The sequence below is a fragment of the Formica exsecta genome, unplaced genomic scaffold (genome assembly GCF_003651465.1).
Source record: "Formica exsecta isolate Colony F162 unplaced genomic scaffold, ASM365146v1 scaffold33, whole genome shotgun sequence".
Lineage (NCBI taxonomy): Eukaryota > Metazoa > Arthropoda > Insecta > Hymenoptera > Formicidae > Formica > Formica exsecta.
In genome coordinates this window covers 1,092,719-1,110,197 of record NW_021850553.1, presented here as the reverse complement: position 1 = coordinate 1,110,197, position 17,479 = coordinate 1,092,719, and the positions used below count along the sequence as shown (strand labels likewise).

General features: G+C 34.1%; 1 protein-coding gene across 1 annotated transcript in view; it reads left to right on the top strand.

Moving 5' to 3' along the window:
* Positions 1 to 17,479, top strand: part of LOC115238234 (ankyrin-2-like) — a 75,520-nt gene that overhangs the window by 22,746 nt on the left and 35,295 nt on the right. Inside the window, 18 exon segments of the mRNA XM_029811864.1 lie at positions 1,599 to 1,700; positions 1,809 to 1,941; positions 2,147 to 2,310; positions 2,494 to 2,649; positions 2,764 to 2,892; positions 2,977 to 3,174; positions 3,257 to 3,553; positions 3,636 to 3,833; positions 3,956 to 4,102; positions 4,168 to 4,317; positions 4,460 to 4,600; positions 4,678 to 4,833; positions 4,915 to 5,013; positions 5,432 to 5,629; positions 5,722 to 5,905; positions 7,519 to 7,623; positions 16,508 to 16,636; positions 17,026 to 17,131. Of these exon segments, the coding sequence (XP_029667724.1) occupies positions 1,599 to 1,700; positions 1,809 to 1,941; positions 2,147 to 2,310; positions 2,494 to 2,649; positions 2,764 to 2,892; positions 2,977 to 3,174; positions 3,257 to 3,553; positions 3,636 to 3,833; positions 3,956 to 4,102; positions 4,168 to 4,317; positions 4,460 to 4,600; positions 4,678 to 4,833; positions 4,915 to 5,013; positions 5,432 to 5,629; positions 5,722 to 5,905; positions 7,519 to 7,623; positions 16,508 to 16,636; positions 17,026 to 17,131 (2,792 nt within the window).

The following is a 17,479-nucleotide window of genomic DNA, read 5'->3' as shown; positions in this document are numbered from 1 at the left end:
AATATCGTAAAAAGCAAAGCGGCATAAGTCTATCTTTCTGAATTGTTTAATAAATCTTATACTTTTAATATGAAATATTTAAATAGCTAAGGATTATCTTGATAATATTAATCCATATAAATTTAAACTATAGAAAGCGACATTGTTTTTTAAAACTTTAGTTAATGGATTATTCCCTTGTTCTGCATTTTATAACTTTAACTATGAAACTTTAGTAATTATATTTGTGTTTGTCACATTAATGCATAATTTCTGCAACCGAATATATTTCTAGGATATTTACTAAGTTACAGATTAATTGGAGATTATCAATCTCGATATTTATTGTTTTCTGCGTGAGAAGAGAGAATGTGCAATTGCTTTAATTAAATCCATTGACTCGGCTCGTACTCGAGCTTCACTTGGCTTTTATCCAGTACAGATTAGTCAAATAGTATCTTAACTTATACAGGATAATTTCAAAACCATCGGTTGTTCTTTTTCACTTAGATTTTTTGAGCAATTTAAAATTAATCTTTTCTTTATTGAAAATGTTTAGCCACATAATTTTCGAGCAATTAAAAGCAAAGGATCTCTGGCAAATTAAACTTTAAAAGCGAGAAGATAAATGACAAAATCACATTCTTTAATCAATTTCCAATGGTCTATGATACTTCAATAAAATTTTAATTTAAAAAATGTAGTTCTGTAAATATATAGTATATATAAAGAATTTTGAAAAATGAGTGATAAATAATAACTACCAACATTAGTAAAAAAAACTACGGTTAAAAGGCACATCCGGTGGTTGATCGACCCTGTAGAACCAATTACAACGACACAGGATATATACCCGCTCAGTCGGAAGAGAGAGAAGGGGTCGAACTGAGGGAGAGAGATCGGGTAACTGACAGAGAGAGAACTGAATTTCCGTCACCTCTTGTTACAGACAGTACGGCGCCCCATGCTCTAAATCTATAGTTAATTACTAACCCACGATGTGATCTGAAATAAGCCGGTCAACACGACCTACTCTCTGGAATTAATGTCGATTTTATTAAACATGATTGATAAAGCGATTGGACCAAAAATAGACATAGCTGAGGATAATATTGGACGTTTTATTTATATCAATTACAATAATTATTTGAGATCTTCTCTTTTTGCGAAATCACAATAATACCTATCTGTTTGCCAAATTAATTGACTATTAGATCCTTTTTAAATTTTCTTCTACAAACATACAATTTTGAAAAGAATGGAATTTACAAACAAGTTTCTCGCTAGAATACTGTTCCACTTGGAATTGTTAGTTATACAAAGGGAAACGGGATGGCCGATTAGCAGCAGCACGTATCAAACGTGACTTGAGAGAAAAAAAGAATCGAGCTAGTTGCACAAAAATATTTTAAACGGATATTAATTCGACCGATATTTGCCTCATACATGTGGTTCTGATGTCAAATGCGTTTAAATTTAGCCAATTTAGCACAGAAAAAAATACAGATATATAAAGAACGAAGATACAAATCTGGAAGGAAAGAATGATGAAGGTTAAATTTCATCTGATGTTATCTTGCTCTCAAATATATAATGAAATATTTTATCGTTATTTTCAGAGCGATCCCAGTACTGCATTTTTGCGGGCAGCTCGAGCTGGGCAACTCGAAAAGGTCTTGGAATATTTGGAATCTGGAGTAGATATCAATGCTTCTAACGCTGTAAGTTCCATCAATCTATCATCTTTTTAGATTTTATATAACAATGTACTGCCTAAATTTCGAAAAATATGCGTTTTATATATATTTATATTTATTTATATATTATAGAATGGCTTAAACGCTTTGCATCTGGCAGCTAAAGACGGCCACTTGGAAATCGTGAGAGAACTCTTAAATCGCGGCGCAGTTGTGGACGCCGCTACCAAAAAGGGAAACACGGCATTGCACATAGCTTCTCTCGGTGAGCGAGCACATTATTCTCATCCTCTTCTCATCTTGTCCCTTCTCGCGCAGGCCTCATGTCTCGTCACTCATTAAATGCATATAGGACAAGGACGCGAGTGATTTTAAATAAACATTTATTTCACGTGTCTTACAAGCTCTCGCGTCGCAAAATGATATTGTGAGATGAATATTATTCGCGTGACATCGATACCCTCTTTCAGCTGGACAAGAAGAGGTTGTACAATTGTTGGTGCAACGAAATGCTTCGGTTAATGCACAATCGCAAAATGGGTTCACGCCGCTGTACATGGCTGCCCAGGAAAACCACGACTCCGTGGTCAAGTACCTTCTCAGCAAGGGTGCGAATCAAACATTAGCCACCGAGGTTTGTGTCAAATATTTCATTTTTGGTATTTTCTATCGTTGTTAAATTTTTTAATATTTTATCATTTATTAAATCTAATATGTTTCATACATATGTTCAAAGCTAAATTATTATTTAATAATTTGTTAATATCTATTTCTCTTTTATTGATACTTGAATATGTGCATGTTTCTCTTTTTATAGGACGGTTTTACACCATTAGCGGTAGCTATGCAACAGGGTCACGACAAGGTAGTGGCTGTTCTATTAGAAAACGACACTCGTGGTAAAGTTCGACTGCCTGCTCTACACATCGCCGCTAAGAAAGACGACTGCAAGGCGGCTGCTCTACTTTTGCAAGTAAGTTATTGTTACGTCCTGTGTCAGTCGCGACTAGTATTTGTTATAATAATAAGTAGAAATCATATATATAGTTTTTACGGCATAATTTCTCCAATTTTCCTCTTGTTATAGAACGACCATAATCCCGATGTAACATCGAAAAGCGGTTTCACTCCGCTTCACATAGCCGCACATTATGGCAACGACCGAATCGCTTCCTTGCTATACGATAGAGGTGCGGATGTTAATTTCGCAGCAAAGGTATATATTTTGTAGGACAAGAGAATTTAAAATAGAATTATTTGCATATTTTTTAAACACAATATATTCTCTCTTTCATTATAGCATAATATCACACCAATGCATGTGGCAGCGAAATGGGGCAAGATTAAGATGGTTAATCTCCTCATGAGCAAGGGAGCAAACATCGAAGCAAAAACGAGAGATGGTTTAACTCCTCTGCACTGTGCGGCCAGATCTGGCCATCATGAGGTAGTCGACATTCTCATCGAGAAAGGGGCCCCCATAGGTTCAAAAACGAAGGTAACGATAATCAAATGCATATGTCTCGCAAATGAGAAATTTCTCAACATTTGTCGAAATACTACTTGGCTTCTGTTGACAGAACGGTCTTGCCCCGTTACACATGGCTTCTCAAGGAGATCACGTCGATGCCGCGAGAATTTTATTGTATCACCGTGCACCCGTGGACGAAGTGACGGTGGACTATTTGACCGCTCTGCATGTAGCTGCACACTGCGGTCACGTACGCGTAGCTAAACTACTTCTCGATAGAAATGCCGATCCCAATGCGCGAGCGCTCAACGGATTTACTCCTCTTCATATCGCGTGTAAGAAAAATCGTATAAAAGTGGTCGAACTCCTCCTGAAGCACAAAGCAAGCATCGAAGCTACGACTGAGGTGGGCAATTTTTAAGTTTTTTTTTTTCACATTATTCAATACATTCATAAGATAACAATATCATATATATGTTTTTTTACAGTCTGGATTAACCCCATTACACGTAGCGAGTTTTATGGGGTGTATGAATATTGTGATTTATTTATTACAACATGAAGCTAGCCCCGATATACCGACAGTAAGAGGTGAAACGCCATTACATTTAGCTGCCAGGGCGAACCAAACTGATATTATTAGGATACTTCTTAGGAATGGCGCCCAAGTCGACGCCAGAGCAAGAGTAAGTACCTTTATTACAATAATAACTAATACGAATAATTTTGAGTTATTGAGAAGATGAATTTATTATTTAATAGTATAGATATAAAGAAGTGTGTTCGCGCGCGCGCGATTTATTTGTAGGAGGAACAGACACCTCTTCACGTCGCTTCTCGTTTGGGTAACGTCGATATTGTGATGTTACTACTGCAGCATGGCGCGGGCGTAGATGCAACAACGAAGGATTTATATACTCCGCTTCATATCGCTGCTAAAGAAGGCCAAGAGGAGGTAAAATTATAAATATTATACATATAATGATATATATTTTATAACATTTTTCTATTATCACATAGGTTGCATCCGTTTTATTAGAAAATAGTGCATCGCTTACTGCAACGACCAAGAAAGGATTTACTCCTTTGCATTTAGCGGCCAAATACGGCAATATGAATGTAGCTCGACTGTTATTACAAAAGAACGCACCTGTTGACGCTCAGGGAAAAGTATGTATTCTTTTCTCTCTTTAAGTTTAGCATTTAAAATAAAATTTAATTAATATAAAAATATATATATATCACGCTACACATTATTTTATATGTTTAATAGTATTTTATAACTCTTTAATAAATATATTTTTAATTGCAGAATGGAGTAACGCCTCTTCATGTAGCATCTCATTACGATCATCAGAACGTAGCTTTACTTTTACTCGATAAAGGAGCTTCTCCCCATGCTATGGCTAAAAATGGCCATACACCTTTGCATATCGCTGCACGCAAAAATCAGGTACAATTACACATTTATAATTTGGATTATGAATTAGTAATTGTGTAATGGCACATCAAATTGTTTATTTATGTTAGATGGACATTGCAACCACATTGCTAGAGTATGGTGCAAAAGCTAATGCAGAATCAAAGGCTGGTTTTACGCCGTTACATTTAAGTGCACAAGAAGGCCATACTGATATGTCAACCCTTCTTATCGAACATAAAGCAGATACGAATCACAAAGCAAAGGTGGGTAAAAGAGGAGCTCGATATAATTTTAACTATTGTTTATTTATAAAAAACCTTGTATGTTATTTATATATTTTACAGAATGGCCTTACACCTCTACATTTATGCGCACAAGAAGATAAAGTGAACGTCGCCTCTATTCTCGTGAAGAATGGCGCTCAGATTGATGCTAAAACTAAGGTAATATAATTGATAAAATTTCTCCAATTTATGCACGTTACGAGCGAATACGCATTACGAATGTAGTAATATTAATGACTATGATTGTGTCTTTAATTACATTATTAGCACTTTATACATAATTAAATTATCACAGATGATATAATTTCTTCAATAGTGACTGTATGTTCTATTTCTCTATATATTCATTGATAACACAACTTTGAAATACCATCTACCTACATGCTATAATGCAGTAATATGACTGCTGTTGCTCTTAACGTATTGATAAAAAAATAAGATGCATTAAATTATATAAGTAAAAGAATTCATAAAGTATTTTAAATTAAATTAAATTATATGATAAGTTCTTTTTTCATTGATGTATTACAAAACTAAATTGTATATATTCACTGATTAATTATATATTTTTTTTTAGGCTGGATATACGCCATTGCATGTGGCATCTCATTTTGGTCAAGCAGCCATGGTACGATTTCTCCTGAGATCTGGTGCTGCTGTTGACAGCAGCACCAATGCTGGCTATACACCTCTTCACCAAGCAGCGCAACAAGGACATACGCTTGTCATTAATTTGCTATTGGAGAGTAAAGCTAAACCGAATGCTGTAACTAACGTAAGTTTTATTTTATCGAGTTTTAAAATTTTACATTGAATACTATCAGAGTATTATAATCATACACTCAATATAAAATATTTTTTACACAGAATGGACAGACTGCTCTGGATATTGCACAAAAGCTTGGTTATATTAGCGTCATTGAAACATTAAAAGTTGTGACAGAGACTATCATTACAACAACTCATACTGTTACCATTGAAGAAAAATACAGAGTTCAAGCACCCGAATCCATGCAGGAGACATTTATGAGTGACAGCGAAGACGAAGGGGGTGAGTACTCATGTTTGATATCGTAGAAACATTAATTATTCTTTTATTATTGCTGCTTATTATGTCTATTTGCTGCTAATTTATTGACAAACAGATTTGCGATATTGGAAAAAACAAGCTATCATTAAAAAATGCAACAAGTGATCTTGATCATATGTTACTATTGCCGTTTAAAAAAAAAAAAAATTGTTTCTGATATCGCAATAACATTTGTAAACATGTATTTTGATAGCTTATCGCTTTAAATAACTATTTTGTCTTGCATTAAGCATTAAAATAATGCAGGAATAATATATATAAGAGAAATTGAAAGTTGAATATTACAACAATGCTTTTATTTTAGCTAATATAACGCGTATATATAAAAATATTTAATAAATTCTTTTAGTCTTTAAGGCAAAATACTTTCTGCATATAGATTGTTATCGCAGCGAATTATCGCGACATATATAGACGAAATAGGATAGATTTCAAAATGGAGACATAGGCTTTTGTAGATACAACAATTGCACGTCAGGATTAAACAAAATTGATGATAAATTATTGCATGGAGAAAAAATGAAAATATAAAAAAAAAGTAGTATTTACAAATATTAATATATATTAATAGGTAGATAGATATACAATTTTCGTCCTCTATTTACATATTGTACATGAAGATTAGATAGAAATACTAAATTAGTAGTAGAAACCATTTTTGTTGCGCGTTGCATGACACAAATACTATTAGCATGTGAAACTCAACTTTTTGATAGGAACTCGTATCCTTTCCTGATCCATATATCACAGCGATATTAAACTACACAAAATAACAAGAATAAATGAAAACAAACGCGAATCTTAAATTAGTTTTATTTGTTAAAGGTCTAGGTTTTTAGTTCTTTATCTTTGTTAAAGCTACAAAATGAATATCAAAATGCTAAATGGAACTATTATTTGCTTGATTGTTGCATTACCTTCATTTTGCAAAAGCATGCATTTAGCAGATACTCACTGGGTTGTTGTATATTAGATCTTTTCCAAAATTAAAATAGGTAATCATAAAATATATTAACAATATAAAATTTAAAGTTATTTCTAACAAGAGCAGAGAATTTGGCATTACTAACATTATTTTAATAAAACAAGATTTTATATCTCCAGATGTTAAATATGTGAAATTAAAAGATTTGTACTAATTTTTTCTAATATAAGTATATCTAAATAATTCGCAGATTTAGAAATTTCTTACTAAACTTTATTTATTTTAGCGCGGCAGTTCATTTCCAATAATAGGGACATTTAAATAAGCCCCCACTTTTATCTCAGAGTTATCTATACTTAAGTTGATCCATAGAAAGACATATTTGTAGTACGCTAGCTATCAACAGAGAAGTAGTTGATGCCGGTTTGTAATCTAGTGATATTCCCAGTTTACTTAATTAAAAAGCTAGAATCACACGCGCATCTCATTCTCGATTCCGCACGTTTTAGCATTACGCGATTAAGTATTTTTAAACATTAACAACCCAGTGATAGACAGAGCGAAATTTAGAAAAACAGTGTATATGGTGCGAAATTAGCGTTCTGATGAAACCATGACCTTATCTCGACGGCGTATACGATGTATGTAGGTGGTGATGAAATCGGCACGGCAGCCATGAATGTGTACGGGCAGCCTCCGCACGCGCAACACGTGTACCTTCCCTCTTACTACCAGGGCCAAATGACCTATACCCGTAAGTTGTCTGTACTCTGTTTCTCACTTTTTCTCTCTTTTTCTTTCTCTATCACGCGTTTAACGCGGAAGACCACTGCGGCAAATATACATACATACATACTCTAGCATTGTTTCGAACAACGTAATACATTAGATAACACATCTGATTGTCATTCTCTCTTCTGGAGATGCAGTAGCTGCTTCGTTATTTTTGACGATTAAACCATCGTAACATTACGGTGTCATATAACGTCGAAAGTAGTACCGTTATCATTATTATTTCATTGGCAAAATTTACATATCCGTATCTCTCGTAAAAAAGCGAGAATTATGCTCCATTCGTTCATGTATATTTCATGTACATTTCGATTTATTCGAATTTTCATACATCAAATTTGCATACAGAGACACGCACAGACATAACCATCCCTCGCCCGCTATTTCTATCATATTTATTGTTTCATTCGTCTTCCTATTGTCCTCTCCAAGAATTGTTTATTTTTGATCATAGCAGTGCATTATAGTATACTAAATTCTATCAATCGACGTAGCAAGTTGTATTCTAAATACAAATCATACTATGATTATTAATTGTATATCTTATCCATAAAATTGAAAAGTTTCTATTAATAGGAAAAGGCGTCGTTTAAATTGTTATAATAATCGCATTTTATTATTTTAAGTAAAGCTTTCGAAAAATTTTTCTTTTAAACTTTATGCAAGAATGTGCTTAGATGCACTATATTTATTGCATTTGTTCAAGATTTTCTTTTTCTTAAACAAATTTAGATCTAAACACAGGCGATTTTTTATCTCTATAACAAATAGGATATTTTGATCTGATTTGCTCCGATATTGTGCAATCGTTAGAATACTTTACGATTACATATATACTATTATTTAGCCACATTTTCAGCGAAATCAACACAATCTTATTTATAAAAAGCAACGTGCGTATCACTTATATGATCATTATCATTATCCTACAACATTCTTTTATTACTTATAGCTCTATTCAGCAAAAAATGGAATCCACGAAGAAAATGAAGCAAATGCTTTAAAAAAATAAAGATTAACGGAGCATTTGCTGCCATAAATAAGATATTATAGAACGTGAGATGATCTAAATAATAAAAATTTGATAATTTTACACCAAGATGACATTTACAAGCAAACTTTAGAGATTACACAAAGCAAATTTGTTTTAAAAATAAGAGATAATTTGTTTTCAAGAAACAAATCTTTCTGTCTTTTCGCACACGATCTGATAAACTATATTCTTAGATATTTCACCTGAGTTTTTTTACGCGAAAACACACATTTGCAAAATATGAATGCACCGAGTCGTTGCGTCGATGTAATCTTCGTTTGTGACGATCTCAAAAATAGGAGGTCCACGAATTCAATGCTACGGGAGAGATTCGTTCCCGTTGCACCGATGCAACTTTATATACTTTATAACAGCGTTGAAATAGGGCGTGCTTCTACCGCTGTAAATGCAATTTACATAATAATGAACTGTGCGATCATTATACCAATAACCGACCAACGCGCTTTGTCGTCGTCGTCGTCGTCGTCATAGTTGTATCTATTACATACTGCCCTCCACTTCGGCTACCTGTTATGCAACAGCCAGTATGCGTATCGTGCCACGTTATTAGTGCAGTTAGTTCAACCCCTGGCATGCCGCCAAATACACGATACCGGACCGAAATAATCTCAAATTTATATAACACTATACGCGCGCAGCGGCCATCGATTAAGAGAAACAAAAAAAAAAAGATAAAATGTGCAATTAGAAACGTATACGCATTTCGTATAAACAGATATAAACAAACTCGTGTAAACTAGCTCATTCGAGTGCACTTTAAACGGATCATAATTAGCGATGCTCGCGAAATAACACTGTGGTATATAAATTTGACAAATTATAAAGGATTCTTTTAATAAAACAAATGAATTATTTAAACTCTTTGTCGAATCGTTAATTGCTTAAGTTATGAAATTTATTTTATTATCTGCAGTTATATATATTATAATCGAATAAAAAATTTATTATATTATTGAATGAAAAAAAACCAGCCATAACAAATAACAAATAATTCGATCGATTTCGATTATTTCGCGCTCGCGGCAGACCTACTGCAGGATGAACTTTGACCTAAGCGAAACATCTTCGTGACATCTACACTATAACTTGATTTTATCTACTGTGTTATTGCGATTTCATCACGCAAATCATCTAATAAAATATCCTTGCGTGTTTTCGTTGTTCTTTCGTTGGTGCGACGAAAAGCTCCAGTGGATAGTCGTGCGGTAAATAAAGTAGTAGGAAAAGCTCAAAAGTAGTTACTATTATAAAATTGGTGATTCACGGAATGAGGTCACGTTCCTAGCGAGCTAGTTCTCCTAGTGCCGGTCGAACTTGTATTAATCTTCTCGAGCAGTCGCTGTTCCTGACCCCACATCGATCGCCGCTGCCGAGCGCGCGAGCGAAAATAAAGGAAGTATTCAGCATATTCAGCGCGCGTGCTTAATGCAATTAAACGAATTGAATCTAATAGGGTGAATGCTTAGTCGCCGCCTATCAACCGGGAGCCACAGTGCGATATTTAATGTAAAGAACCACGGCCTATTCGATAAGCCGTTTACACGTGGGATGAGAAACGAAGGAACGAGTTGAAAGACACATCAACAGTTCCCTGAAGAAAAGATAATCCACGTGATTGCTCTTCAAATCGCTCTATAATCGACCGAAACTAAGACTGATAATAATTCCATTCGGTATATGCCACCTGCATATCGAGTGCACGCATTGCATACGAAGTTCCGGACGGCCTATCAGACGCTGCATCGCGATAGTGCATCAGTGCGTTAACGACGCTCGAGGATACGGAACGTTTCCTCCAGAGGAAAGAGAGCACCAAGCGAATTTTGCGCTGCCGCACGTTGTTACACCTATTTTCGAGAGAGCAAAACATATCATAACGAACATGGCCAAGGGACAAAAGAAGAAAAAAGGATTCATGCGCAGCTGTTCGTGCGGGTGTGGCAACAGGAACAGCGACGTATTATGTAAATATCGTGCATCTGTTGCGTTATACACCATCGCTTATGACATTGCAGCAGTTGGTTTGCGCGGATGCGACGCTCTCGATCTAATCACTCGCGCGAACGAGCAGAAACTGCTGGGCAGATGCCGAAAATTTTATTTTTTTTTATTTTTTTTTATCTCCAACCGCTTATAATAAACGCCTCTATTTCCTTTGATTTACAGGATTAGATATCATCGTGGATAATTCCTTTTGCAGTGAATATTACTTAAAGTTTAATTTTGCAGGATAAAATTTCTCTATAAGGAAATATGAAAGGAATTATTTTTAATTTTCTTTTTTCATTGATTTGTTATATGCATAGGCGATATAAATTAACTTGTCGTCAGTCGCAAATAGGAATTTATCGGAAAGATCTTTCAAGAGCGTTCACATTGCTTTTATTTGATATAATATATTAAATCATGAATTAACTCACTGACATTTATGTAAATTTGAAATTAGCGTGATCACGATGAGTAAGAGTGATGTAAAGAACTTTTTTACAATCTGATGGTTCTGGTTAAGCTTTTTCTGATAAGCAATATTTACAAAGCGATAACAAGTCGTATCACGCGACTTTGTTTTTATAATGCCCTAAGTATATTAACAAACATTAAATACTGATTTTCCACGAGTCTTTATTCATATGATACAACACATTCTTACAACAGTTAAACATTATCAAGCTTATATTGACTTTAGAATGTTTTATGTTATCCATTCAAAAAGTATTATGATTAATCTTCTGATGCATTTTTTTTATACAAATTTTTCTTTTATCAAAATCTATATATCTATATATGTTATATTGAATATATACTTTTTGTATCTTATTTTTATAAATATATCGATTTATTGGAATATACTTTTAACTGTCAATGACATCAAGGATCATTTTGAAGATGCGATATAAATTATCAATTTCACGAAAAAAAATTGTTCTCTTATACTATTATTATATTATTATTTATTACATAATCTCATAACATGTATTAAAGAAATTGTCAGTCTATTAAAAACAAACAAATAGATTCTCAAAGAGTTTTGTTTTTTTAAATAATAAAATTCTTTATTTTGATATAAACAATAATAAATAGTTATTTTTCTAACAATGTTTACACTTACGTAACAAAAATGTAAATATATATACAAATGCACAAACTACATAATATTTTATATAGATTTTGTGATAAATATGAACAGTGAATTTCAAATTGATAATCAAAAGAATGCTAAAAAACATATTGATATTTCCCGAAATATCTCAAAAAATTCTCGCCTTACAATTACAGGCAACATATGTGCAACACGTAAACTGTCACGTGTTCTTCATTGTATATTTACTGACGCCTCCGGTCCTACTACGTGATAATCGGTGCTTACGAAGAGATAACAGAAGCGCCACGCGACCGTGTTTTCTTAAGCTCGTAAGTGTTAATGAAAGCTAAACGCTCGTGCTCTATGGCTCATTGTCTAGATCGAGGGCGCATCGTGGTCGTAGTAAATGACGGATATCCTTGGGCGTGGTGCGTACACAAATATCGGAGCGAAATCGAGGTCGTGTCTTACGCGAGAATGAGATGCTTGTTCCGAAGAATTTGAAGAATCGATCTCATCCATAGAATGTTGCATCGTATTAAGAATTGAAGATTGTGATTCGAATTAATCCAGAAAAAGTATTAAATTATTTTCTTTAACTCTCTAGAATCCACGTTTTTGTAATAAAGACCCGCAAAAATTAAAAAGAGTAAATATACTGAGAAAAAATCTGAGAAAAATCATTTTTAATAATGCGGTAATTTATATCAATTTTTTGCAGCAGCGATTTTTTTATAAGCATTGAAAAATTAAAATTATATTTAAATATTATTGGCTGAAATTTATATAATTTTACACAATAATCTTAAATTTAGGGCACACATCGCAAATCTTAGAATCAATCCTGATTTCGAGAAACGTTCTCAGCGCGCATTTAGCACTGAATGGCACTGTTGTTTGGATTCGTGTGTATTTCTGTACGATGCGAGATGCCTGTCCGAAACAATTTTACGTTTGCTAATGAAAAACAGAAACTGTTCTGTAGCGACGTAAAAATTACTTGTGGCACTGATTAAAACTCGACGCGCTTTATTACTTTAATTGCCGCATTATCTGCGTATAAGTCTATATTTTCTTAAAGTCATAGCACATTTGTGTGCGTGAATAATAACTTGGTTTTTATTTGTACTCATTCTCATTGTATGGATAATGCAAATTCAAGAGACCTTCGATCATCTTCGAATATTTCAAATGGAAGCATAATTTGTGTACGATTACGCGTCGCGAGTAAACAACGAACGCGCCAAGGCAGCCACGAAGATTCGATTTTATATCGCGAGATATCGCCAGTCGCGAGAAAGAGAAACAGAGAGAGAGAGAGAGAGAGAGAGAGAAAGAAACTCTCGCATAAAAACATTATTACGCGTATAGCATGCGTTTCGCCGCGCCGCGTTGCGCGCTCAGTGCAGCACGTTGCATCCACGGAAAACGCATCGTCCGACACGACCGTCGTCCGCCCGAAGTTGGCGAATCGCGGACGCGCATTTTTATCGTGCAACGGGATCAGGTATACTTCAACTCTCATTGTCTTTCTGAGCAAATCCAGAGCGATGCCGGATGATACGGTTCCGGGGATTACGTATATGTATTCCAGTCGCGAAAAACGCGCGCGATTAATCAAGAGCGGCCTGAGAAATATGACTTGGTGATATATTACTACACTACTACTATTACAAGCCATTAATGACATAAGGGAGTAAACAATGATATTGCATCGGCGTGCCGATCAAGGACGCCGGATCTTACGTCAAAAGAGAAGCATCCGCGACTCAATAGATCCCTGACTTTCGGCTCTCTTCCGGTGTATTTTTAGCGCCTACGCACGCAACCGAAGTATACGGCCGCGATAAAGTCGCCGAGTATCGTAGTCGGGTTAATTGCTGTTGCTCTTGCGACGAGCAACTGGGTCGGCTGTCTGGTAAACGAACTTCGGCAATAATAAACATTACGCCATTGCGCGAGAAAATATTTCGTTAATCTGTTTTAATAGCTTTAAGGCGTTAATAAACGCTTCGTTAATTCTAATAAAGCTGTAAATATGTTATACTTGATGATTGCATAAGATTTTCCACTTCTTTCTCTCTCTCTGTATTTTTCTGTCGCTCTTTTTTCTTCTTATGTTTGATCATATAAATGACGTCATGCAAAACATTTAACTCGTAAAACGGCAGTCTTGATCCACTCAAGATTAATTAAATTAAATCTTGTATAAGTCTAAAATGAATCATGCGGCTGATGCATGTAACTTATTTCGTAAGATTTCGTAAGTTTATTTATTCTTGCTTGTCTGCGATATGAGCAAAACACAGACGTTATACACTGATAATTACTTAGTTCAAAAGGGATTATTACGAACAAATTTTCGACATTTTGATCATAAACAGGCTAATAACACATACGATCGAGATGTCGCGTGCACGAAATAACGATATTATGTCGCGTGTATAAAAAGTTTGCGTTACGCGATTGAAGACAAAGATTTTTCCGGCGCGCCGGTTTCGTCCCCGAACTTGTTATTGAATCTCTCATTGACGACGCGCCGATCCGATTAGTCGTCATGTTTGTAAGAAACATAGTCTCTCTCTCTCTCTCTCTCTTTCTGTTTCTCTCCGATTACGATTAGCACTATTCTGGTACATGACGCTGCACGCGTCAACGTTTTAACTGCGCTTAAATGAGATTTGACATGATTATTGTATAGCTTGTCTTTTCGCTAATTGGTAGTTTGAAGCGGAAAATATATAGGTCATTGTCTATGAGATCGCGTAGGTAGAAGCGGTGTCTTTTAGAGTACGAGAAGAGGAAGAGATACGGGTAGAGCGCGAAATCGCCGTGACTCTTCGACTCAAGGTGTCCTTGAACATCGTTAAAATTAGCACTTCTACATTACAATTTCCTGCAGGAGTATCATATAGCCAGTCCGCGTTTGCAAATGTTTACATTAATTTTAGATATTAACGGGCAACACTGCGAGTTCCGCGGATAGCGCGTGACGTCACTATAGGCAAACCATAAGAGAATGGGGTAACGGCACTCGATCTTCCTAGAACTGCGCCGAAACCGTCGTGAAATGTAGATCAAGAGTATCCTCGAGAACGCAGACGTCGACGTGCCAAAGATATTCGCATTATACATACACACACATACCAATCTGTTACATTCCACTGAGAAACAGTGATATCGAATGAGATTTGAATTGCTTGACAGTAATTTATGAAATAGTTACATCGATTGAAAGTAATTATATTAATTAAGGAATTTAAGTATGTATTTTAATATTAAGTATTAATTATGGCACATTTTACATTATTACTGAGGAAAAATCTGTTTTTTATGTAATATATAATTTATTTATAACTTATTTATTTATGAAAAATATTTATACATATTTATTTATTAAGATAAAAAAAATCTTATTGATATCAGAATAATTTTTGTCACATTAATGCAATAATTAATGCAAGATATCTTTTTATTCCAACTAAAAACAATCTCGATCAGTATTAAACTATGGAGTTAATTTATGATCATGCTAACGGTACGATAGAGAGATGTGGGAGGCAAATTTGTAGGCTGACCGTTTATTAGATAATTGTAGCCTACATTCTTGAAATATCTGATAACGCTGGATCGCAAAGCAAGTTGCTCTCAGTCGTATAAAAAAAGTGATACGGTTCGTACACGTCGGCATCTCCTGGGTGTCGGATGTATCCAACCGTGACCCCAATTGACATAAGGTATGACGTGATTTAACGACGTTTATCCTGTTGTTGATAAACGATGCTGTAATATTTAAAATTTTCTTAAATAAAATTGGTAAAAAATGGTAGATCTGTTGAGCATTTTATTAAATGTGTCAAATACATGTTAAAGGAATTTTATATATTTAAAATATAATATTACGTAGAATTTTAAAAGAAATATTTGATATATAAAGTTAAAAAGTGAATTAAATCGATAAGAAAAAAAATTTAATTGACTTTAGATATGATTGCATATTTAAAGTTATAAATTAGAGAAAGAAAAGAGAAGGATTACTATTAAATTTTACACAATACAATTTTTATCGTATATGAAAACGGCTAAAGATTACTAGAATTAAATCTCTGAAAAAGTAACATTGTGTGTCTTAGAAAATCTCTCATAGGATTAGAAATAACTGTTACAATTGCGTTGCAGTTTTGTTTTTGTTCTCGGATTAATGAGTGATGTCTGCAATTTAAAACACTCGAAAAGATTATTGAAATAATTTAGACCATATGGCACAGGATATATTTAATCTGCCATTCGGTGACGTTCCCATTTCGTACGCTTTGTCTTATTACTCGCGAGCGTTAAGAGATGAAGGCAATAGAGCTAAATCTTTTCAGCGATAATTATATATAGTTTTGTTTAGCGGAAACTCTAAATCGTTCATTATTAGCTGGACAAGTTGCGTGTCTTACAGTACATCAATACGAACTTCGCTTCTTCAGCTTGATTGCAATGTTGACTTGGCAATGATTTCTTCTTTATTTGCAGGCTCACATACTTATTCTCACTTGTGTATTACGCATACTTCTGTAGTGAATATTTTGCGTCGTTTACATATGTTGTATCGCGCATTCATCTAAACTCGATGATACTCTAGAGAATACAACTTCTCTCGCCAATTTACGCGCATACTCGTTGCTATCTTCGCTTATTTTATTCGTCTAATATTTATCACAGGTGAAGATCCAATGCTGAGCGACCAACAGCAGTACCGCTACATGACTGTTGACGACATGAAATCCATGGGGGATGACTCGATGCGCGTGAACGTGACGGACGATGAAAGAGATAATCGACATTCCGGAGGTACGTAAATATACCGGAAGCGCGCAGTTTCATGCATTTTAATATTTTTATTGAAAAAAGACATTTTTATATCGTTGTTCTTTTGCTTTCAAAATTTTTGCATTAATTTACAGACGATTGTATTAGAGAAATTAAACATAGATGAAATTTTTTCATATTTAGATACATGATAGAATTTTTTATACAAAACCTATTTAATCTCTATTATTTATACAATTTTGGTGATAATTACATAACTATTTTGTTAGATTACACAAAAAAGTAAAATATAAGCTATATAAATTCTATAGTTTAAGACATGCTGTGACGCGATTTGAAAAACACCGTGTTTATCGGATTAGATTGTTCTCGGAAAATAAATTTAACATGATAATATATGTATTCTCTAGCGCCAACCATAACAGAAATGATTACGAAAGAGAATTATCAACGTACGAACGCGGCCAATCTTAAGCCAGACAATGTAGATATCAACAGGCACCCTATACATGTCGGGTATGTAGTATTTTATATCTATTTTCATCTTTTATCGCAAATTTGAAATTAAAATAAGATTGTGTAAATCTATGAAATTCCATTCTCAATGGAATGTTGATGAAAGATTTCCTTGAAAATCTCACTTGAATATCGCGGTATAAATCTGAAAGATATATTACACAAATTTTAGCATTGTATTAAAGAGTTATGTTGCTACAAGTTTTACTACAAATTTTATTTTAAATGTTAAGTTTTAATATTTTTGATATAACTTATGTGAATTTAAAAAAAAAAATAATGTAACATATGTGCATACAAAAAATTTCAAATCTTTTTTATATATATATATTGTAAATTTTATTTAAT